The sequence below is a fragment of the Eublepharis macularius genome, chromosome 3 (assembly GCF_028583425.1).
Source record: "Eublepharis macularius isolate TG4126 chromosome 3, MPM_Emac_v1.0, whole genome shotgun sequence".
Taxonomy (NCBI): domain Eukaryota; kingdom Metazoa; phylum Chordata; class Lepidosauria; order Squamata; family Eublepharidae; genus Eublepharis; species Eublepharis macularius.
This window is the reverse complement of record NC_072792.1, coordinates 69,027,892-69,053,082: the sequence shown is the minus strand read 5'-3', so window position 1 is coordinate 69,053,082 and position 25,191 is coordinate 69,027,892. Positions and strand designations below refer to the sequence as shown.

The 25,191-nt window shown below is 39.2% G+C and overlaps 1 protein-coding gene and 1 long non-coding RNA gene across 3 annotated transcripts in view; one reads left to right on the top strand and one right to left on the bottom strand.

Annotated features, from left to right (window-relative positions):
- The window catches only part of CTPS2 (CTP synthase 2), a 111,215-nt gene that overhangs the window by 48,434 nt on the left and 37,590 nt on the right, over positions 1–25,191 (top strand). For both annotated transcript variants that reach the window (XM_054974782.1, XM_054974781.1), the window contains exons 10-13: positions 1,895–1,983; positions 3,103–3,197; positions 4,565–4,627; positions 6,884–6,927. In XM_054974782.1, the coding sequence (XP_054830757.1) occupies positions 1,895–1,983; positions 3,103–3,197; positions 4,565–4,627; positions 6,884–6,927 (291 nt within the window). The remainder of the gene's footprint in view (positions 1–1,894; positions 1,984–3,102; positions 3,198–4,564; positions 4,628–6,883; positions 6,928–25,191) is intronic.
- On the bottom strand, positions 9,902–18,980 carry LOC129326568 (uncharacterized). Its single transcript, XR_008596710.1, has 3 exons — positions 18,890–18,980; positions 18,351–18,514; positions 9,902–12,221 (listed from the first exon to the last, which is right to left on the bottom strand). It is a non-coding gene; the product is annotated as an uncharacterized LOC129326568 (long non-coding RNA).

Below are 25,191 nucleotides of genomic sequence, written 5' to 3'. Positions count from 1 at the left end.
GTGTTTATTGGCTTAACTTTAGCAAATGGCTGTAGTTGAGAAATAAAGTATAAATTACTTAGGACTTCACAGGCAATACATTATGAAGTAACTTCAATTCATAGTTTGTTTGAAAATTTATTACAGTAATTTCCTTTACTGTGTTATGAAGGGAGGGGTGTACACTTGACAAATATTTACTGTCTTGCTGAACTTTTATTGACTTAACTAAAGCTAGTCACAGCATTAAGCACTAAAGTAGTAATTAACAATGGGCTAAGTATGTTTACTTGCAGTTCAAATGGATTACTTAGTGGGTAGAATTGTGCAAGTGTTTACTGGATTATATTGTACATTTGGTAGATAACAAAGATATTTGACCTTTTGCCTGTCCATGGTATCTGCAAAACTCTACTCCAGCACCACATTTCAAATGAATCAATTTTCTTCCTGTCAGCTTTCTTCACTTTCCAACTTTCACATGCATACGTCGTAACGGGAGGGGGGGGGGAATACTATAGTTTGGATTACCTTGATCTTGGTTCCCAGAGAGACATCTTTATCTTTAAGGATCTTCTCTAGCCCTCTCACAGCTGCTCTTCCAAGTCTCAATCTTCTTCTGATTTCTTCATTGCAGTCTTCCTTTGGGTTGATGAGTGAGCCAAGGAATAGAAAATGTTGAACAATTTCAATTTCCTCATTCTCAACTTTAAAATTGTGTAATTCCTCAGTAGTCATTATTTTTGTCTTCTTGATGTTCAGCTTTGATGCTTTCTCTTTTAATTTTCATCAGTAGTCGTTTTTTGTGTGTATGTGCAAAAAAATATCCTATAAAGTATTTAAAATTTATAAAAGCCAGTACAAAATGTAGTCAGGCACCTGACCACTGCCACATCACTTATCTGTTTAAAATGCCTCCATGGAAGCAGGTCTTCTAAACAAGTTTCCCATAGAAAAAGAAAACATAATTACACGGGCATTCTGAATTTGATTGCCTACACAGTCATAGGCATTTGACACAGGCATAGTTTGGGATTTTTTGTGGGGCGGGATTAGAATAATCAAAGTACTTCTGCAGTGGAGTTTATTATAAACAATGTGACTATTTTATCATTGTCACTAAGCAATACCTTTTCCAAGAAAAACTTAAAACAGTATTAAGGTCTTAATCTTATAATTATAGAGAACAGCATTTCACAAAACTTAAATCTAGGAAAGGATTAAAGAATGTTTCATGTCCTGCTGTGAATGTTTATTTTGTCAAGAATCAGGCAGCCAGGATAACAGTTGAAGAACTAGTTAGAATCATACTTGAAAACATTTTTAAAAGATTGTTCCCCCTTTTTTAGTTTTTTTCCCTGGTTTGCAAGTTAGACAACAATTAGCTTGCATTTTGTTTCTTGCTGTGCTCTGGTCTGTATCATATTTTCCTATTGTCTTACACCACTAGTTAGAAAAATAAAATGTAAAGCTACAATTTCATCTAGTCTTTTACTTTCAAGGAGTTAAAATAATGGTGTGGATGTGCAAGACTGAGCCTAGCACAGCGGAATGCTTGAATGATTTTTAGACCACAGTCAAGGCACTTAAACTATCAGAGTAATGTGGATTCTGTGGATTGAGTCAGCTCGCTTGGGTTCTTCCCCTGGCTCAAGGAACTTCCACTAATGCAAGCATCTTTCTTGCTAGTGCAAGAGCCACATGCTTGAAGCAAAGGTTCCTTGTGCCATGGGAAACAGTTGCCAGTAGAAGAATGGATCTGCAAGAACCAGCTCAAAGTTCTGGAATATTCTGTGGTCACGGTGTTTTTTGTGCACTGTTACTGGAAAGTCTCATCATTTTATTTGGAATCTATGAGGAAAATATAGAAATAGCAATATATTACAAATGTATATGTGTGTGCTTTCTTACTTAGTATATAGACTCAGCAGATCTTGAACATACTACAGAAACTGAGAATCCGGTGAAATTCCATCAAGCCTGGCAAAAATTATGCAAAGCAGAGTAAGTGGCATTTAGCATTCAAAAATAATTTTAAAGGTAATTGGTTTTGTTTTCTTGGTACCTAACAATTTCAATTTCTTCATTTTTTTTTGCCATGACTAATTTCCATTTTAAAAAGTAAAAAAACTCTTTGGGAACTAAAAGACAATTGCTTACCTAAAGCCACCTATTGAATTCTTGAAAGAAGAGTTGGAGGCAAGATGCCCTTACTTGTACCTGAGTATCTCAGGGCCAAAGTAGATTATATGGGTAGATGATATGTTTAGCCATGAATTGGGGCAAAATAACTCTTTACTCTCCTCAGACACAGGAAGCTGCAGAGAACTAAGTTCCCATGTGCTGCATGCCCCAATTTAGGGACTGTGGTGTGGGGACAGGAAGGGCTTCCTGTGCTATTTTCCCATCCCCAAAAGGCCCAAGGGGCTGTATTACTCAGGGCACATGCTGAGCCATTTTAAGTAGGAAAAACACTGAGGAGAAAGCGAAGATCCTTCTTTCTTGCTGCAGTCCTCATCCAAATTGGGCTTCTCTGGAGCTCGAGCATTTAGTTCCCCACAGCTGCCATCTGGCTGTGGGGAATGTGAGTGAGGTCAAGGAAACCCAGACTGTCTTGTTAAATGTGATGTCTAGTTTAAACCTTGTTGTGCAATCCTGAACACACAATGGGCTTAGAGTGATGTAACTCTGTGTAGGATTGCCCTGTCAGTCACTGCACTGCACCAGTTTTCAGCTCTTAGAATCCTCTTCTAGAACCATTTATTTCTTTTATGTTTTGAATAACAAGTAATATAATTATTTATTGCATTAATATGCTTGTGAATATAAACGCTTTGGGCTACCTGTGTTTAATCACTCTGTTGTGATTAATAAGAAAACCTAACTGGTAAACCACTTTATGGATACAGGATTAGAAGTTTTTAAAAATTCTTGCTAAGGCCATAAAACTCTTAAGGATGTAAAAATTAGAAAATCAGATGTAAAAGCCAGTAAAAAAACAAGTATTTTAAGTTTAAAATAACAAAAACAATGAGTTAAAGCTGTAGTGTATCTCTTTAGATTATCTAAACTGTCATTCTGCTCTCTCTTCTCTTTTTGCCTTTATATTCTGGATTGTTTCAGTTGCATTTTAGTCCCTGGAGGTTTTGGACATAGAGGAACAGAGGGAAAACTTCAAGCTATTTCATGGGCAAGAAAAAAGAAAAAGCCTTTCCTTGGTAAGAAGTTTACACTTCTTCAACCTTTTCTTCTTTACTATAATCCCCATAGATCATGAATTTTTCTTACATGTTTAAAGCATGAGGGCACACTCAGTGACTTGAATCCTGCATCTGTGCTGATGGAAAGGATTACTGTCAATGGAGTAGGAGTTTCTCACCTTCTTCCTCCAGCTTCAGTTCTTAAATCCTCCCCAATGCTGATACTGGGAAGGAAGAGAAGGAAGGAATATGTTCTGTCTCAGTCTGAGTCTCGCGCTGTAAACTGTCCACCTTTTAGCATGCCTTTAGTGGGCATGTCTGGCAATGGCATCCTCCTATCCCGCCCCCACAACAGCCCTGCAGCAGCAGGCACTATCTTCAGGCCCTGAAGCACCCCCTCTGTCAGTACCTGAGATGCTGGTGCTGCTGCAGAGCCTCAAGCCTCCTCCACTGTTAGGCCAGCAGCAGCCGATGCCCAGGCACAACCCTGGGGAACAGCCTGCAGCCACCCAGCTGACTCACTCTTCTCCTGTACTTACCCATGCAGCTCCACCTCAGCCAGGTCCACAGGAGATTACCAGCAGCATGGGCCGGGCAGGCACAGGCTCCAAGCTGCCAGGGGAGCCACTGGAGAGGCTGCAGAAGTAGCAGGGGATAGCCAGGCAGGGAATAAAATAAATGCCCTGCCCTGGGCTGGGATGGAGTGGGTGAGACCAGAAGACTTCAGAGTCTTCCCAGCCCTTCCTTCAGATAGGCTGGGGAAAGGGCCACTCAGGGAGGCTGGGTGAGGACTGAAGGAAGATCCAGAGAGGTGGGACAAGGGGGATCCTAAGTTCCCCTGAAGGCTGAGGAGGAATTGTAGGGAGAGGCAGCTGGAGCATGCTGTCACTCCCAGGGCAGGAGAAGGATCAAGACAGTGCAACCCCTTTCCCTGCCCATCTGAGGCTGGAAGACACCCATCTGGGGAGCTGGCGGGATGGCAGACCCTCAGATGGTGAGCACCAGTGAGGGTAGAGCCTCAAAGGTAAGAAGGAAAGGTTTCTCCACTGCCCTGTAAGATTCCCAGCTCTGGGTTATCAAAGTTGGATTGTTCATGTTCACTGTAACTCCGGGCTTGTGGAGTTCTGGATGGTCTGCTTTATTGTCTAGTTCTAAGTTACATATACTTTTCATCCTTTTAATTCCTCGGAATTTCAGTAATAGTGAGGGACTTGGCCAGGAAAGTGACATGCCGTAGCAGTGAAAATGAATGAAAAGTGGCGCACACATTTTATTTTGGATGTATATCCCACCTTTCGCTTCTGGGTCCACAAAGCACTGCTTATGCTATTGGAAAAAAATTGAAAAAGTTATTCACCTTTCTTACTCTCTTTTCTTTCTTATAGGAGTTTGCTTGGGGATGCAGCTGGCAGTAGTGGAGTTTGCAAGGAACTGCCTGAACTGGCCAGGTACATTTAGCTTCCTGTTGACTAAAACAGTGGTTCTCAACCTTTTGTGTCTTATGACCCACAAATCACTCTCAAAGAATCTAGGTCCCACCATAATAGAGAAAAAATCCCACTTTTTCTGACATTTATATGTTTACAGGCATTATCATTTATGGTAAGTGTTTAGGGATGTAAAAAAATGCTGTCATATTGTTGGGAGTAAATTTTTTTGCTATGGTTTTAAACACAAAACATTTAAAGCAAAAAGATGTGTCAAATATTCTCCAATCAACTTTTGTCTTCCAAATAAATTAGCATTGAAAGTTTCTATCTTAGTTGTAAGGTGGAAGGATGAACTTAACGGACCTGCAAATTATGTTCATTTAGGATCCCAAATGTGTCTGTCATGTACACTAGTTTTGAGATCCATTCAGTGGATTGAACCCAGCACAAAATTCCGCTTGTGCAAGAGCAGATGGCAAGAAAAAGCCCTCAGTAGCAGCTTGCACTGTGAAACTAACTGTATTCCTACTTGCGTTTCCATTTGCTCAAGATCTTATGCAACTAATTTCTGGGCATATATATAGAGGGAGGAAAGTACTAAGTTTTGTACAATATATTGTGCAAGTAGAACTGCACTAAATCCATTCATGTTTCCCCTTGCACATCTCCCGATTCAAGTAACTATTACTGAACAACACTGCAAGCTTAAATTTCTTTTAAACCAAGAAATACTGGGTTTCTTCTCTCGGCTCAGAGATTCTGGATAGCACCTTGCCATACAACAACCATCTCCCTTTGATATGCAGCAATAGTCTTGTGCGTTCGGCACCCATCTCTTCACAAAGTAACATGATTTGACTGTTCAGTGCATTGGTTGTGCAATCAGACATCACATCAGACAAATCAGGAATCATCTGTTTGTGGCAAGCGTGTCATGGATCATACAATGTGTAACTTGCAAATCAGCATGTGCAAATTTTTGCAGCACTCCCAGAGTGCATTTTATTGCAGCAGCACTATACGTACAAAGATTAACTATGTTTTTCCAGTCCAGGTTGTTCTTGAAAAGTATTGATAAAAATACAAAAGATCTCTGCACTTGTTTGTGTTGTCATGTTGTGAACTGTGGACACATCTTCCAGTACTTTCTCCTCATGGAGATACTGAACAAATCTTGCTAAATTGCTCTGTTCAGTTATTTAGTGCTTCATCTCCAAGAATGTCTGTTTAGGTATCTAACACTGTTGGCATTATCAGCGTCTTTGAATAAAGTGGTGGTGATGGTTAGGACAATGCTGTGACTTAAAATGGTGGTCGGGGGGGGGATGGGGGATGGGCAAAAGCACAGTGGATAATCTCTGCCAGGAAGCAGAACATCAAAAACACTTACTGATGGGTATGGGGGTCAGGGGATTAGGAGAAACCCTGAGTGTTTGATGTTACTACTAGCAGGTCACAGATGGATGATCTGTAGCAGGTATGGTTAACAGGAGATGGCACATCTTAGTTGGTGGTGGACTTGGGATTGAGGGAGAGCAAATTCTTAGTAATGGTTAGGAAAACTCTGCATCCCACCTAAACTATTTCTGCATGCCACTGGTGGTATGCGTATCATCAAACAAACTAAAATGAAATCTAAGAGGATATTCTGACACATGAATTCACTATCAGCTTTGGAATCAGCGGCGTCAGACTCATGGGTTTCCTATATCTCCAGTTACCTGCAGTTTGCTTTTTACATGTCCAGATCAAAGAGACACAGATGTACAGAATTTAAACTAGGCTTGTTTTCTTGTTGTGCATTGTCATTTCTTCAAGTTGGTAGGTAGTAATTTACTGTTTGTATAGGCTTTTCAGCATATCTTCTATTCCTAAGGCAAAGAGGAATTTGAGAAGAACAATAATTTTAGAATGAATTTGGGCACTAAAACTCGTATGATTCTCCCTGACAACTGTGCCAAAAGTAAAAATATTTTCTGAAGGGTTACTGTACAAACCCTTTATTTAGTTTGTCTGATTTCAGACATGTAGCCCAGTCCTATTTATGTTCAGGGTCTCAGGTAATTGTATCGTACCCAAGTATTTTAATTCTTGAAAGGGCAATTCTTATTCATTAAAGAAATATATTATTGTTATGGTAACAAAACCCAATTAAAGAGTATAACTTCTCTGAAAAAAATCACAAAACTGATGAACCCTGTGATGAATACAGAATAATTAAACCACATAGCTAATATGACTAAAATATTAACTTGCATCATTTTTATTCTACAGATGCAAATTCGACAGAATTTGACCCAAACACTAAAAATCCTGTTGTAAGTACTAATGTTTCCCTTTTGGTAGATTTCTGTATTAGGCTGTTTCCACACATCCTTAGAGGTGCGGTTCACCTTCGTGACTTTTCCCCAGGCATGCACACGTTATAGTTTGCCAGCTGTGTACATATTGTTTTTTTTACTGGGTTTTCTGCATATTTACTGGGACCACACTTGCTCTGATGTTTTCTTTTCTAGCGGGTTTCCAGTGGTTTTTTAAAATTATTTTTTGCATATTCTGGCATATGAATTTGAAGCATTTCTGAAACCTCATACTCCTCTCAATCTTCTCCCAGTTCTTCCCCCGAAGCTCTTGCCCTTCCTTCTTCACATTTCTGTTCAATAACAGAAGCCTGGTTGCAATAGTAGCTGCATGCAATCACACATGTGCGAAGTAAAAAATAAAATAAAAAGGAGATGGGCACTTTTAGTCTATGATGATGAAATTATCGACCTCCCTTCCAAAACTGCTCTTATTTTGACTGTTTGGAGGTTTCCTGCAACCTTACAACCAAAGGTAAACAGCGCTTGTGGGTACTGTGTACAGAGAATGGGTTGTCGGGGTGACTCAGCAAAACACAGACCTAAAGTGGGAACAGCAGTCTGTGTGGAAACAGCCTTAATTTTGTATGCCTAATATTCTTGCCCTAAATAGTTGTACCAATGCTGCTATCAGAGGCTAAGATATTGTCCCTGTCCAGCAAGCTACATGGGGCAAATGTAATCAAAAACCTTTTTATATGTTCTGGTGATGAGCTCTGGCATTGAAAATATTCTGGTATTTTTTCCTGGTGGTTCTTCACTCAAATAAGCCCTTGATTCAGTTAAAAGACTTTATAGGGGTAAAGTTAACAGGATGCTGTAAAGGATGGTAACTTCAGTGGAATTTGCCACAAGTTCTAGCTCACCTTTTACTACCTTTCATTTGCCTCTAGAAGGGGAGAAATATTCATGGGAGTACATTCCTCAGACAGAGAGTCTTTGCATCTGTTGTGGTAGTTTTAATGTGTTATTATTTTTTGTTTTTGTCTTCACAAATCCCCTTCTTGTGAACTCCTTGAAGCCCTGATTCTCAATCAGCTTACCAGCAATACCTGGAGGATGTGAAAGCTTGGAGTAGAAAGTGCAAACCACTACCATCTTCACTTGGCCACTTTCTTCCCTGCCTGCTGGTGCTGCTGCTGCTTTCTTTACCGGCCCATCCACATTGCAGTGGTGGCCCTGGTTGTTCCAGTTACCTCCCATCAGAGGTTATTGATGCCCACATTCACTCCTCAGCAGTGGCATCAGCAGTCTCCACCTCTGCCTCCTCCTGGCAGCCTCCACCACTTCTTGCCCGCCTAGCTTCTTCTTTCCTTTCTAGCGACTTCCACTGCCAATCACACTCTCCCCTGCCCATCCAGGCAATATAAGCGTATTTTATCCCATCCTTCCTCCAAGGAGTTCAGGGCAGCATGTATTGTTATCACTTCCTCCATTTTATCCTCATTTTAGCTTTAGGTAGGATAGGGTGGGATAGAGTAACTGGCCCACATTTACCAAGCAAGCTTCTATGGCAGAGTGGGGATTGGATGAGTCTCCTAGAGCTTATTCTAACACCGTGCTTTTGAATTAGCTTCTACCTAACTCCTAAACACAACATGTATCCTAGTGCATAATTATGATTCCTGTACAAAAAGGTGGGCCTTAAAAGATAATGTTGGTGCTGAACCACTGATAAATTTCCATTATTTTTTCTTGACACTTGAAAGGCTTCAGGACGGAAAGGTGAGAGAACTTTGACTAGTCAAGAGGAGAAGAATGGATGTAATTTCCATCTCTACCTTGATGGTCAAATCTAGTATCAGTCTCCCCCCACCCCCCCAAGATCAGGGGAGGGTTGAACTTTGGGGTGGTGAAGAAAAAACCCTGGCTTAATTTTGGAATGATGTACAAAGCTGTTTGAATCAGGTAGATCTGGTTTGAGCAATCAATTATTGTGGTCACATTGCCACTAAAGAATGAGTGAACATGTTAAGAGATTTTGCCTGAGTTGAGAGATCTCTTGGGCTTTACACAAGAGTTGGAGTTTGGACCTCACACAGTGGAATCCTGTAAATTTAGGCTGAAGTAATTCTACATAGGATTGCACTTTGTCACAAACAGAATGACAGTAATTAAAGAATCAATATCCCTGTTACAGCTGTCAGTGTTACAACTGGTCAAGTGGTTTGCAACTCTTGATGCTGAAACAAAAGTTCTTCTTGTGGCCCAGTAGTTGTGGTATAGTGGTTAGAATGTTGGACTAGGATCTGGAAGACCACGGTTTGAATCCTCAATCTGCTATGGAAGCTTGCTGAGTAATTTTGGGCCAGTCACACGCTCTCAGCCTAACCTATCTCACAGGGTTGCTGTGAGGATAAAGTGGAGTAGAGGAGAACAATATAAGGCATTTTGAGCCCCCAATGAGGAAGAAGGCAGGAAAAATAAACTAAATAAAATTAGCCAAAATGGGATTTGAATTCAGTGGCACCTAAGAGTCCAAAAAGATCTTCAGGGTATAAGCTTTTATGAGTCAAAGCTGCCTTCTTGAGATACGGCCTGTAAATCTTCTTGGTCTTTGCCACTGGACTCAAATTGTGCTGTTCTACTGCAGACTAACACAGCTACCTACCTGAAACTAAAATAGGTTTCACTTTTCAAATTGCTATCCTATTACAATGTTTTGACTAATTTGAAGCGTGTGCCAGAAGTATATTTTGTCAACAGGTGGCATTTGTTCCATTGCTTTCAATAACCTGAGTTTGTTATAGTTGATGAAGGCTTTTATAGCAATCTTGATCTCCTGGATTCATGCTACGGTATCATGATGAGTGAAGGATCTATACCTCCACTTGTCTAGGACTCCTGTCTTGAAACTTGCTTTTGAAATTCCATTTATTACATTATGATAATCATAGAGTGAAAAGACTGCAAAACAGAGGCTGTATTTCAAATTAATGCAAGCCTTCCCTTGCAAAACATTGGTTTTAATCAAATCTGTTTTTAAAAATCTGGTGCAGTCATACAATCATATATAAAATAATGAATATTGTTATCATTTCATTGTGGTCCAGAACAGGCTAGCATGTACAGAGAGATCACACACACACTGGAGAAATGTGTGTGCTTAGAGTTTTCAAAATGCTTTTGACAAAGTCTCTTATTAAAGGCTTCTAATGGCAACTATGTGATGGGGTACGAAGTTTATTATGGAGCAATAGCTGGTTAAAACAAGGAACTGGCAAATAGGAACAAATAGAATTATAAATTTATAATAATTATAATCACAATGAAGAAAGGTTAACAGCAAGGTATTGGAATGAGTGCTATTAAACATCACATTCAACAGTAGAACAGCAGATGAAATGAATCATTTTTAAGTGCCCAGCAATACACGTACCAAATGCAAACTTCACATATTGACAGGGTCTCATCTTGGAACCATGAAAAGCTCATAGAAAATATCAGTGTGCTGCAGCAGTGAAACGGTTTGGAAATAAAATAATGTATTATGAATGCATTGTGTAACTATTTCTTGTATTCACATTTATAATACGGCGCACAGTTCTGGTTGCCCTGCTTTCAAAAAGATACCTTTGAAATTGAACAGGCACATTAAGAAGACAAAACTGACAAGGGTTTAGAGCACATTCCTTACAAGAAAAAGTTTAAAGCATTTGTTTTTATTACCTTTTCAAACAAAGTTAGAAGAGGTATATATAGTTTTAGAAAAGTATGAGCAGGTATTGTAGAGAGATTGGCTAGAAAGAAATATTTGCTCTTGTGTAGGACTATAACAGTGCCTCTGATTGAAATTTATGGCCAGTGAATTCAGGACTGGCAAAAGATGTGCTATTTCACACAACACATTAAAATGTGGAATTTGTTAGTAAAAGATGTTGTGTTCATTAACTTAGCTTTGAATATGATAATCTGGAATGCATGTGGAATCTCAGGAGGAACAAACTGTTGGGAATCTTCCGATCTCAATAGTGCAAGACTACTAGTCTTCCCTCTCAACTAATCTTAAACCTCAGCAGTTTAGTACTGTGGCATAAAAGGGCAATTACAGGAGTTAATTTTAGGGTTCTGATTGGGCTGGGGGCAGCTGTGTAGATCTGGTGTGTGTTTTCCAGCGTAGGGTTTCTGAGCTCCATTGCTGGAGTTTGGTTATGGGCTTCACTGAAGCATGAAGGAATGTAGAAAATACTTCCTTGTTAACAAACAAGGGCAGAAAATGGGACTTCCAATAATTGTACTGCGCATGGTCAATCCAGAAGCTTCATAGTTCCATCCAGTTGCAGGAACCTGTGTTGCATTCTGCTGTACCCTTCTGTGAATGAAGTGGCTTTGAGGCTTCATGAGTTTCTTAATTAAAGATTTACATATCCATGTAGTTTGTGTCTGAGGCTAGATTTGGAGTTGGGTCTTTCCAGTTTACAGCTCACACTATTAGCCACACAAGCTGTCAACCAACTACGAGATTTTCAGGATCCACTTGTAATCACAGAGCCAAACTACATGAGCTACAAGAGAGACATAGAGAGAGCCCTCCCACTGTTCTTCTTCCCAGCGGTGGGAAAAAGATTTGCAAATTCTCTCTCTCTCTCTTTCGCAAAAAGCCACCCTGGATCTCCTGCCTCCTGTTATGCACCCTTCCCCCGTCCCTGAGCTCCTGGAGGAAAACCCAATCCAAGGCTTTTTGCAAGAAAGAGAGAGAGACAGAATCTCTCCCATCACTCTTCCCCCAGCAGAGAATTGCATCAAGCTGCTGTTCTTTGTAAGACTACACTACCCAAGGAACTTTGCAGGACCCGACATGTGCCCGGGTGTCTCATGTAGTTTCTCTTAGAGGTAGCAGATGTAATTGCCCCACTAGGATAAACTTTCTGTAGCATTTTAGAGTTTCTCTTTTGAAATTACTGGAGAGAAATGACTACCATATTTTTGCCAATCATCATATAAGCATGGTTTTAAGCCAAACTATATTTTTTATTAAATACCTATATTTCCACAATGACTAAATTTAATTTTAGAATTTTTTTTTTATGAAAAGGCATACTTAATGTTCATAGTAGTGTTGGTCCAGGTTGCATCCCCTCCCCTCTATTTTCTTCCTCTTCATGGGATGTTTAGGGAAACAGATTTGTTAATCCACTCAAACTAGAAAATCCTTGTAGCTTGCTTATCAGTGCCTTAAAAATATTAAAGTTGACTTTTCCATCTTTATCTAGCTCCACGTATTTGGCTATATCACCAAGTGAGATTGGACCCTGTAGGGGATGGGGTGGGGGGAATGGATAACAAAAAAGAAATTACGTAGACATTTTCAGAACAGGCACACATTCAAAGGAAAATGTTTAGGTTACATTATGCCACTGGAATGGAAATAGTTGTTGATCAATTATGGTTGCATTTTTATATGCATAGGAGAGTAGTGTACATGGTGCTTGGTTCTTTTCCGCTTTAAAGTACTGCAAACCTGGCTCACTGAGGGTCAGACTGAAGTTTCTTAGGGAATACATGATTAGATATCCTGATGTGTTCTTTAATGTTAAATACAGCCACTGAGCCAGATTTGGATCGGTTAACCCTCCCTCACCCTCTGTTTCTCCAGTATAAATTCATCCCCCCCCCCCACCCATCCCTGGCTGCTATTGGCACTAGTGGAGGAAAGAGACAGGTACAGGTTTGTCCCTTTTCCCCACCAGCATCAATATCAGCAGATTGCCATTTGGGAAGTTGTGTGAGGTTAAACTGTCTTGCACAATGCCAAGGCCAAAGTCCAAGTTGTGCTTTCTTCCCCCTCCCACAAAACTATTTAAATGTTAAGAGATCTGATCATGGATCTCCAACATAATATGCAGTTTGGTCTAAATCCCAACTGCCTGCATGCCCACACCAATTCCTGGTTTTGCTCTGGCCAAGTTTGTCTCGGCCTTGGAAACATGAGAAAACAACTGAAGACAGTGTAGGCTAGAATAAACCCATATATGAGACACTGCCAGCAAAACAAATAGCCAATGGCTGGGCTTTTTCTTATTGTCATAGGAGTCAGTATAGTCCTACACCAGGCTGCTTTCATTCCGGGCCATAGTAAGGACACAGCAGTGCACTCAAGCCGTTCAGACTAAGGTGAGACTTCCCTAGGAGTGTTCAGCCACTTGGCTTTTTCCAATCTGCTATGTAGACTTGTCGTGGGGAAAGCAGGAGTAATCCACACATAGGAAGTTGGTTCTGTTTTTAGGGAAGGCATGGGAAGTATTGCACTAAAGTGAATAGGATGGATGCAGTATGCATGTACCTAGTAGGAGAGGGCTATATTGACTCTTAATGTTTCTCCATGTATGCATGTAAATATCACCCATTATGTGTACTAGGGCATTACTCAGTACAGTAAATAGCAGGAGTGTTTTTCCATGTTGTGCTCCATGTAGTACAGCTGCATCCTGACTGTTATGCATACTTTCTAGCATACTCGTTTGGCTGTTTGACAGAGAATTTTCATATCTAACATTTTAACTTTTGTGTTATCTTCCAGTAATTACAAATATGATCAATGTAACAAGCAATGTTTGCAACAAGCTAAGAGACAGTTATTTGCTGAAATAAGACCTTTTCCATTCAGGTTATTTGTCATGGGTTCAATGCTACTAAAGCAGTTTTTTCCCCTAATTTCCCACATCATTTTGGTGCATTCATGTATCTCCTTGGGTTCCCCTGGCTTTTATTTGATCTTTCAGAAATCTTCTTAGCTACAAAGCTTTGGGACAGATTGTAGCAAAGCCTGGATGGCTACTTTGTGGGTGGGAAAGTTCAGATTTTCCTGATCTCACCCACACAGAGAGGCGATAGGCCTCCCGCTATAGCAGGAAACCTCCTGCCTTGGGCCCTGCTGTTCCTGCTGATGGAGCAATGTGAGGGAAACTGGTGTTGCGACGACACCACTTCTGTGAACCCAGAAGTGATGCCTCCATGTTGATGTGATGCTGTAGGGTTCTTAGGATTTTTACCATAAAAGTTTCTGGTGAATCCTAGAGTGTGGACCCAGTGCTTCAAGTGACATTGCAGTGTTGGCACAACACCAGTAATATAAGTTCACTCCATTCACGTCTCCTAGGAGTTGCCAGCTCAATGCACAGTAGTCATTTCCCTGTCTACACAGTGGCCATTGTCCTCCCTGCCCCCAGGAGGGGGGAGCTTTTTTAAAATTAGCGATTGAATATTGTTATAGCAATATAACAATCTGTGTGTTGGGTTCTCTGATAACCAAAGAGTACATCTTCAGCTCATTTTGTTACGGAGATGTAAGGGGAAAGGCATAGCTCCAAAATGAAAGAAGATAAAGGCTTACATTAAAAAAAAATATAGAAATTCAGAAAACTTGATTCACAGAATGTTTTGAAGATATGACAATATTCAACTGCTGATTTTTTAAAAAAATGAAAAAGCCACAATGTATATTTATAAGGGGATGGCCACAGGCAGAGAAACTGCAAAGAAACTTGCCATGTGGAAGCCCCGTTGCAGCTTCACTGTGTTGGCTTTCTTGGCAGCAACACAGAAACCAGCTAAATTCAGATTTAAAACTGATTCTCTGTGGTGTCAGACCCAAGAACTCTAACTACTAGTTCTAAGTGACTCTAAAAACTCACATTATTTTTACTTAAAACCTTCCCCTTGCTTACACTGTTCCCCTTGCTTACACTGAATTAATATTATTTCAGTTTAATGAAAACAAAATAATAAACTTATGCAAACTATTTAAAAGTTTGCTTCTATTCCATTCCATTTATCACAATCAAAAATCATCACATTTCAATTAGCTTGTAAACAATTCCACTCAATTATATTAAGCAAATATTTTCATTTGCATAAATTACAACTTTCAGAGAGAGTTGTGACAAAAACATTTGTGAAAGAAAATAACACTAACTTTACTTTTAAAAGATTTTGCTTAATTGTGAGTAATAAATACGGTTTTTAAGAAAATAAATTATTAGATTACCTGTGGAGGGAATAGGCCAGTTTTAGGTTGAGGGGCTGGTACAGAAGATCATCTTTTGACACTATGCTTCTTAATTGACAAATATACAACCAAGGGATGGGGTATTCTTGCTACTGCCCATGTATTTAAAGGTGGCTTTTGATACTGTACTCCATGTAAGATTGGGGCATAAGCTGAAATCAACCAGAGTTCCTGATGGAACTCTCTGTCTATGGAAACCAGGGCCCAGCAGGAATTGTTACTCTTCCACCAGGCCTGTGAGACAGAGATGTTCCACCAGGCATATGGTGGTTGAGGCGGGTAGGCCATGGAACTGGCCTCCTGCCATGGGGGGGCTCACCCCTCCATTCTGCTAACATCTAGCAGTTGGCTGCCTGGTCCCATCGATTGTTATTGTTAGGTCATGCAATATTGGCAGCAGTCTTTCAGAAATTGTATTCTTGGTTTTGCTGGTGTTTTATCTGGCTTTAAATTAATATATGTGTTGTGGTCTGCTCCGAGCCCGTTTATGGGGAGAGCGGATTAAAAATGCAACAAATAATAATAATAATAACATCTACTGAAAAGAGATTTTTTGCTTTGATTGAGATTCTCTAGTCTAACCCCACTGCACAAGTCTGCTATGGGCTAGACAGACAACATTCCAATGTAATTTCCCTACAGCAGGGAGTGCGTCAGGGAAATGTTCTGGCTTCTTTATTATTTCATTTGTATAGTAATGATATGAGTCCTGCCGTTTCCACCCAGGATTGCTATTCTCCGTCTATTGCTAATGTGAAAGTTCGTATTTTACCCTTTGCGGATGATGCAGTTCTCCTATCATGAACAACTTCAGGACTGTCCTCTCTGATAAAGGCTTTTGTTGCTTATTGTCTTGAAGAAAGCCTGATAGTTAACAATCAAAAATCAAAGGCCATCATCTTCAGTAAAAAATCTGATGGACATTATAAGTGGCAAATTCGTGGTAACAACATCAAGGACTGGCTACAGCGGCATCAAATATCATCTGTCGCTTCTTTTATTCATCTGGGGTCCAGCTGCCATTAAACTCTTCAACATCAAAGTTGCCGTGCAAAATTTACATGGGGCAGGTATTTGGATTGATAAAATAGAGGAATCCTTTGATTCAGTTCTCCTTAAATTCCTACATTCCATCTCTGGAATTCCAAATTGTGTAGTGGGAGTGGCTCTCCAAGCCGAATTTGAACAACCATCTCTTGAATCTCAGGCTTGGATTAGTGCTTTTCCCCTTTGTACACTCCAGTAGGCAAGAGGGCTACCTCAGCTTGATTAGAGAGGACTTGTTTGCTTCCCATTGAGATAAACTTGTAGAAGAGCAACTTCAGCTCCTTAATCTTTTCTTGGACTCCCTCTATTCAGTCACGAGACAGGAGGCTATGAGCATGATTGAAAACCATTTATTTAGGTATGATTGTAACAGCATAATTTGTAGAGCATGACATGTTTGCTCTGCTCAGTTTGTTGGTTTTCTTCCATCTGGTCAGCTTCCTGTCTTCTGTTCATATTTGATTCGTCCTCAGTATAGGTGTGCCTTTATGCTGCCATGCCTAAATGCCTTACCATCTAGAGTTTTGCAAGGGAGATACCATAGGATACCATACTCTAACGGAGTATGCAGCTGTGGTGTAGGTAGTGTGGACACGCCATATCATGTGGTTTTTGAATGCAGCTCTTTTTCTGAGGCCAGGAATCTTTTAATTTTCCTTTTGCTCCAAAATATAGATCACATTACATCTTTTATTAGAAGATAATAGTAGACCCATTACTCTTTCAGTTGCAATTTTTTCCCATTTGTGATTGATTTTTGCAGCCATTTAAATGTGATTTAGTTTTTATAGTTTAGTAGTCTGCTTAGAACTAATAAGAAGCAGTATGAGGTAGAGAGATTATCTATTGAGAAAGGACCTAACATTACATTCTCAACAAAAGCTAAGCAAAATTTGCTTGTACTAATTTGGCACACCCATGTTCACTCTTTCTAGCTTGAATCATCAATGACTGCTGTAACAGATGCAGTTTACCTTACTAGTCAATGTATTTGTTGTTTCCTTGGGGGCTTTTTGAATGTTTCCCTGTCATTGGATTGTGTCCTAGTTGGCTCAAAATCTTTGCAGAAATGTTTATGGGCTTTGTTTTGCATGTTAACCAAGATGGCTCTGGAGTACATTGTCCTAGATCCTTCTATAGCTGAGATACTTTTCTCTAATCAGATTTGACTCAAAATTGGTCTCAGGAATATAGTATATGAAAAAAATAGTTCCAACATTTGGCAGCAGGCAGAAGCCTTCCAATTGGGCAGTTATTCTGGTGTCTTTTTGTCCAGTTTTGTTTTTCCAAGTGGAAGAAAATGAGTGAAACTTAGCAGATATTTTTATGACAGGAATATTGCCCATCCAGAACCATTAACGCATTTCCCACCAAAGAGGATTGTCCTATTTGACATTCCTATGCACATTGTGCCAGTTATTGTGATGTCTCACTGTCGTTGGGATTCTGCATAGGAACAGGAAGCATTCTACTTGTATTATCTATCCAGTAGATTTTTGTCCAGCCTTTCTTCCAGGGACCTCAAGGCATTTGATATGCTTCCCCATTCCCTAATGTTATCTTCACAATAACCCTGTGAGATAAGCCAAGTTAGAATGATTGACTAAACTCATCAGAGAGCTTCATTGTTGAGCAAGTATTTGAATCCAGGTCTCCTACATCCCAACACTTAAATTACTATACTATAGTGTACTAGCAGGCAGATAAGTGAAAGGCACAGATTGGGGTGGGTATGGGAGGCTCTCAGGTTTTGTTTCTTCTTGGTCATAAGCAAGCGCCTTGCCCTGAAGACAGACTGCTTTCCTAATACAATTAGTTTAAATTAAGTTTATAAATGGTCAAGTTTATAAAATGGCAGACGAACCAAATCACCCCTCCCACACACACACACACAACCTCCTAGTTCACTGTTATTGTAGAGACATTTTCTCCCTGTTGTCATTGGGGTGGAGGGAACGCTTGTGTATTGTGCAGTTCATTGTCATTATTCCTTCTTTTCTCTTAGAGAACTTTCAAAAATATATTCTCTCTGCTGCTAAAATAAGACTTCTGTTTTCTTAATTTTATGTTGTTACAATTCTGCTTCCTTGGTTCTACTTCCATAAATTTAAGAAGAAAATAAATCCTCCCTAAATACATTTATAGACTAATTCCTATAATCTAATAGATACTGTTTTACCAGAGGAAAATCTTGAAAATTTAATTAAAAGTATAAAAGTTGGGGGTAAATAAGAAACTTGAAGACAGTTGCGGGATTAGAAAAATATTTACACTGTACCACTTATGTAACTGGCAGTATATTTGACATAATTTTGGAAAGACTTACCACAAGTTTTGAGAAGTGAGTCTGAAGCAAGTTGTTAACACCTGTCATGGAGAGCAGATGAGTACTACCCTCTTTCATAGCAAACTCAGTGAACAGTTTTAAAAGTTCATCACTATTCAGGCTGGCCATGTTCTTGTATCTTAAAAATACCAAAATACCAAAAACTGGAAAAAGAAAAGCCACAGTTAACATTTTTGAGGTTTGTAAGAAAATACACTGATTGAATCTGAGAGCAGACAAAAAGACATGCGGTTAGAAAATCGTGAGAATATATATGACAATTATGGTTAAATAATTTATTTTACAAAGACATTTTTAATTCTGCCCACACAAAAATAATTACAAACACATTGACCTTATTATATATAAACCTTCCTGTGTTTATGAATGTGCATTTTTTGTATAGGAAGACATTAATTCTAAAGCAATTTGATAGGAGAAATAAAAATACTTTATATATAGCATAATACAATTCACTCTAAAATAGTACACTCATACAAGACATTAAAACACCATTGTATTTATAAAACATACTTTACCTTATGCTCTAACCCAGAGGCACTACAGGTGTATTTGAGAAGCACTGGGTTGGGACATGCTTTATAGATTTTGCCAGCATTCACTCCACCCTGTTGACAACACCTTGTGTTTTTATTAAACCACTGGCACTTGTTAGATGTATTGGTCTTGTTAACAATTATAACCCCAAATTTGGTTATCATATTTACTGCTATCTAATCTAGTAGAAACTTTGTACTTTTTAAAGAAGAGATTTTGTGTTTTAGATACTGCTGAAAATTTCTGTCATACATTTTTAGCAGCTTCCTGTGCTTTGTCAGATTTACATAAAATCTTCTGTCATGTGCAGTATGATGTTGTTTGTCCCATTTTTCCCATTTCTGTTTGTAATCCAACTTTTATGATATGCTAGAATATACCATAAGGTTGTACTTAGCATAGTTTTTATATGAAAAGGTTGATGTAGTCCATTATGTATCTTGGTAATTTCTGGAATGTGTTTATAGCTATAGGGATTAAAGTATCACAGAAGGTATCTTCTGCAGTTGGATTGCTACATAACCTGTTATGTTTCGCAATGAATGTGTTTGTAATTAATGTTATCTTATTGAGACGAGTCATGACATCAATGAAAGCATCTCCTGACATCTTCAGTTTTCTCAAAAATCTACTAGGGGATCCAATTTTGAATATGAAATACACCAGTTGAAAACAAACAAGGAAAGTAAGACTAATTTTTTAAAACTGATTAATCATAAGATGGCTATATGAATTTATGTTGCTCCCTCCTGTAGGGTGAGCCACTTAAGTTGGAACAGCACTCCTTGAGCTGGAGAAAGTAATCAAACTTTGTTGAGGTCATAGGCGTACATTGTTGTGGCCAGTCAGAATGGCAGTGATAAGCAAGACTTTTATAGCAATCATTCCTAGGCTCTGGCACCTTCTTCCAGAAGATATTCATAAAGCCCTATTACTCTTAAGCTAATTGAAAGTAATGCAGTGTATTGCTGTTCTAGAAGACATTTGAATGACAAACAATTCCATAGTCCTTCGTGTTGGCTGAAGTGAATTTTGGTGTATTATTGATGGTTTTATTGTTTTTATATTTTATTCATTGCTTTAACTTGTGAAAGATCATTTTAACATGTTAATAAACCTAAGATATAAGTTGCTGGATTGGCTGTGCTTTGTTAATGTTTTAAGTCTGTAAATTACCCATATTGATTTTTACAATGAACACCACTGCTTTGTACTGAAGTCAGCTCAGCACAGATGTGTTCATATGCTGATGATTGCTGCCTATTACTGCTTGTTCATCTTCTGTACATCTGAACACCCCCACATTTCCCATAGGGTGTGTACTTTATAAACTGGGTGTGTATATACTGGATGCAGACAATTTAATAGCTGGCTGGGAGCTTTGAAGATATTTCATTCTGAAATTATTGCTGGCCTTAAGGAAATACAGTGTTTTCTATATTTAGTTTCTGTTTCCTTAAACTTGCTTATAAGTGAAATTTGTGAAAATATTATTTCATTGGATCTTGTAGTAAAGCTCCTGTGTATTATGCCATACTTGATCCTAATTCTTTATACATTGGAATATTCATAATTAATAATTGTTAAAGATCTAATGGCCAAACTCTGTTGCATGGTGAAAGAAGCTATCTTGTTTGATAGGTCAAGGGAAGGGCAACAATAATAGTAGATTCAGGGAGGCTCTGATTGGGGAAAAGATGTTTCCAGTGGAAATGAGATATGGGATGAATGATAAATGAAGGCATGCCAAAGAAAGAGAGCACTTGTATAATTTTAGCACAAGTATGCAAACTGTGACACACTCAAATGAGTTGAAAAGCCAGATTCCTTTCCCAGCAGGTGCCTGGAGTCATATTTATAACTTCTCAGAGCAAAATATCATTGCATCCAAATGTATTTATTCGCAAGACTTATATACCCCTTTCTACTTCAAAGTACTCCCCACCTCTTACAACATATAAGGTAAAATAATAATGGAAAATAAAATTACAAATTAATTAAACTGTTGAAAAATATATGTTAAGAACAAAAAGAGCGGAAGTCAAAACACATCCTGAGATGATGAGGTATCATCAACATCGTATTAACTAAAAGCCAGTGAATTCTCAAACATATAACTTGGCAGGAACACAATCACCTTTAAGGAAATGCTTTATTTGTCTATCCTCAAAGGCCCTTTGGAAAAGAAATGTCAATCACACTCTGACAGAGGACCATGTTTAGTCTGCAGGGGGAAGAAAGTCCATAGGTGGAGAAAACTGAAGAACATCCTCTCCTTCAAACCAACCAATTTTATTATTGAGCCTAACTAGTATATATTTTCCCATTTATACTACTCAAACAGAATTCAAACCTATTCCTGCTTGTTATCTAATAGTAAAGAGAAAAAACACATTATTTCATTGTTACTCCATATTATCCTTTCTATTTTTAATAATATCAATTATTGACAATATCACTGCTTATTTCTTGATATGACTAATTAATATGATCCTAAATAGAGATGGGCACAAACCAAAAAAAACCCCTGAACCACGTGATTCATGGTTTGTAGCATTCCACGGAACCATGAACTTCTGACCTTTCCCCAGTTCGTGGCTTGTTGTTCCGTGGCATTTCAACCATCCTGCACCAGCTGCTGAAGCCGGTGCGGGGCATTTGAAACAGACAGCCCCTTTCTTTCTGCTGCTCTGGAAGCAGGAGAAAGAAGCTGTCATTTCACAGACCCCATACCGGTTTCAGCGCAGGGTCTGTGAAATGACAGCCAATTTTCCTGCTGTTCAGGCTGTCAGTTTTACAGACCTCCATGCTGGAACAGGAGAAAGAAGCTGTAATTTCACAGACCCTGTGCTATTAACCTGGAAGTTCAAAAGACTGTTTGTGTGCGTGAGTGTGTGTGTGTGTGTGTGAGAGAGAGAGAGAGAGAGAGAGTCAGACACTGAGTGTGTGATTAGGATACAACCCTTAGAAAATAACTAATTTACACACTGTGCTGACTCATACAGTGTAATCCACCTTGACTCTCAGTGAGAAAGGTGTACTATAAATAGTGTCAATAAATAAAAATAAATGTTTCTATTTTGTCAAAGAAGGAAACTTCAATTTACCTAGGTTAACTGGTATATCTCCCATTGCCAGAGTTTCGGGATTATTCACTGGATACAAATTAGCATACAGGCTGTGTACATAACCGGTTGGTTGTGTCCTGATGAGTAACATATTTAACCTGAGGACTGCCAGTAAATCTAGGTTAGTTATAAAAGTGAGATTTTATATAAATCTACATTGATGATACTATGCTGAGCTGTTTCTGAATCTTAAAAGGGTGCTAAGGCCGTTTTCACACGCCCTTAAAGGGATGGCCCACTCACCGAATTCTGGCAGCTTTCCTGTGGGAATCCAGATGTCTCTGTTTGCAAAACGGTTACTAGCCGTTTGGCTTCAGTTTTTTCGGCACCTTTTCTGGGAACGCACTTTCCGCAGTCACAGAAAAGGCGCCAAAAAAACAGAAGGCAAATGGCCCACAAACACTTTGCAAATGGAGATGTCATCAGCATTTTGTGAGTGGGCTGACCCTTTAAGGGTGTGTGGAAATGGCAACATTAGTATTCAGACAAATGCATTTCAGTTATTCCTTGAAGAATGGCTAAAGTTTGATAGCTTTCATATAAGGGAAAAGCTTATTTTAATGGGATAGTAAGGAAGGAGGACTTTAGGTTTTGGGGTGCAGGTCTAATCAACTTGCAAGATAGCTGGATTCAGTGTGATATGTTAGTCATACTCAGAGGTCAGCCTCATCAGGATTTCCAGAGTCGGGTAGGTGGTAAAAATAATTTTCTCTCAAGTTAACATTTACTAAATGTGTTAATGGTAACAGGATCTGCTTCCAGTGGTTAAAGGTTAAAGTATTACAGACAGAACTGTTAACACTTGGAAGAACAGGACAATCCATTAAGAAAGAAAAAGGTAATTGAGGACTAGGAAAAGACCACTTACAATCTCTTCTCCAGAATCCTCAAACAGTTATACCCCTGGACGTTTGATAATTTATTTGAAATCTGTATTTACTAGGATTGTCACCGGACTGTAATATCTTAAAAATATGTATATACATAATATCTCATCAGGTTCTAGTGGAGATGGAATGAGGTAGGTTAGGTGTTTGGTTTTTGAAATGTTTGTTTTAAAGATTTATAGCCCACTTTTTCACCTTTTAAGCTTTCCAGGTAATTTATGAGTAAATTCGTTGTTTTCTGTTTTAGCAAGACCAAGCTTACACATGTAAATCTCCATACAGGTGTTGGGTACTGAAGGATGCTCCTACCATACAGTTTTTCACAGAGACAGCTGGTTTGGTAGCATATGAAATTGTAAATTATCAATATAACAAATTATATGCAAGCAAAACTTTCTGTCTCACAGCGTCCATAAACTGGAATTAGCCTTGAACCAGCCCTCATATCAGGTTGCCATGTACAAGACCTACCTTTCCCACCAAGTCTACATAATGGTCTGGTCTCTAACTTCATGCTGAGCTTTGAAGCTATTTGAAAAGGAGTAAGCTTTCCAAGCGCCTCAGTAAAACTGGTAGGATGAGCCTCCATTCTGAGAAGGCAGGCTTATGTTCCTGTGCCAAGCTGAGTTTAAGATATGGTTAAAATCAGCAGGAATATGTTTTCTGAAAGTAAGAATCTTATTGCTTTCTTAGTAACTTCAACCCAAATTGGAACAAGACCCTTCCTTTCTTCTGCTCTAGATCAAAAGGTATGGTAATGCTGGATTCTTGCTGATGCTAGATCCCTGCTTATGCTAAATTTCCATTCTCCATATCAAAGAATGGCTATTTGAATGTATATTTAGCCATCTGGCAAAACATGATGGAGAAAATTTCTGCTTGTTGCCTCTGGAGTCACTGGGAGTTTGGAAAACCCCTTACAGAAATTTAGAATAAAATTAGGATTAAAAAAGAAGCAAAAAGGGAGGGAAGAGAAGATCAACTTAGCAGACAGTGCAATTCGAGGAAGATTTATACCCTTTTGAGTCAATTAAAATTTAGTAGTCAAGGGTGTAACTCTGTGTAGGATTGATTTATTTAAAACGTTTCTATGCCACCTTTCCACCCAATTCCGTGTATTCAAGGCAGCAAATATTAAAACTTTTCAAACATAAAATATTTCAAACTTTGAAATGTTTCAGACATTAAAAAGCATTTAAAAACAAAGATAAAACATGAAAATGCAAAAAACATACACACAAACAGGGAGAGGGGCTAATAAGAGTTGGTGAGAGAACACCAACCAAAGCCCAAAGGAATCTAATATATTAACATGGTAAATAATAGTTTTTAAAATAAGACATTCTGAGCTCAGGTCTGCACAGAAATGGCATTGTTTATGCTAGAGGCCTTATCCAAGATGCAAAGGTGGGAGTTATGGGGATCCTACATATATTCTAATGAACAGAATTCATTAGAATATATTTCTTCCATGGACCAGAGTTAAAGCTATGGTTTTGAAACCAGTCCCCGGGTGTTGAAAACTTGCACCTAGTGTTTGCTGGGTTCCAGCTGCACAGCTTCATGAGTGTGTGACTTTTTACTAGTCGAGGAAAATTTGTGTTTATGTTACACATTCTCACCCACCATCTTTTGTTACGGAGTTTCTCTGTTTCAGCTCATTTGTTCTTTTTGTTCCTCATGCTGCTGGGATTCTCTTTGGCCCCAGCTCCAAGGAAAGGAAAGCCAGGGTACCAGGAGAGTAGGGTTGCCAGGTATCTGGTTTCCCCATGGACAATCCATTTTTTTCTCTTGACTGTCTGGGGGAAATAGAATCAAAATACTGAACATATAAATGATCAGTATTTTTAAGGTCAGGCAGGTCCTGCTGAGCAAAGCAAGCCGCCTCCTCCTACTTCCCCCTTATATCAGCATAGCCAGCCAATCAGCTGCTACTGCTGGAGAAAGAGCGGGCTTTAGGTGCACGTTCCACCTCCCTGTCTCCTCTCTGTGCTCAGCAGTCAATCTGTTGCTCTGTTCGATGTATTGTGAGAGATCTCTGTCTTTTGGTGCTACACCTCTGAAGATGCCAGCCACAGCTGCTGGCGAAACGTCAGGAACTACAATGCCAAGACCACGGCAATACAGCCCGGAAAATCCACAACAACCATGTTGCTCTGTTGCTTGCCTCAAGCAAGCATGTGACTGCAAATGGTCAGAGGAGGTATAGCATTTCACACCTCCTGCTTCCAGCAGCCTCGGAGGGAGAGCTGGTCAAGAGTAACAGCA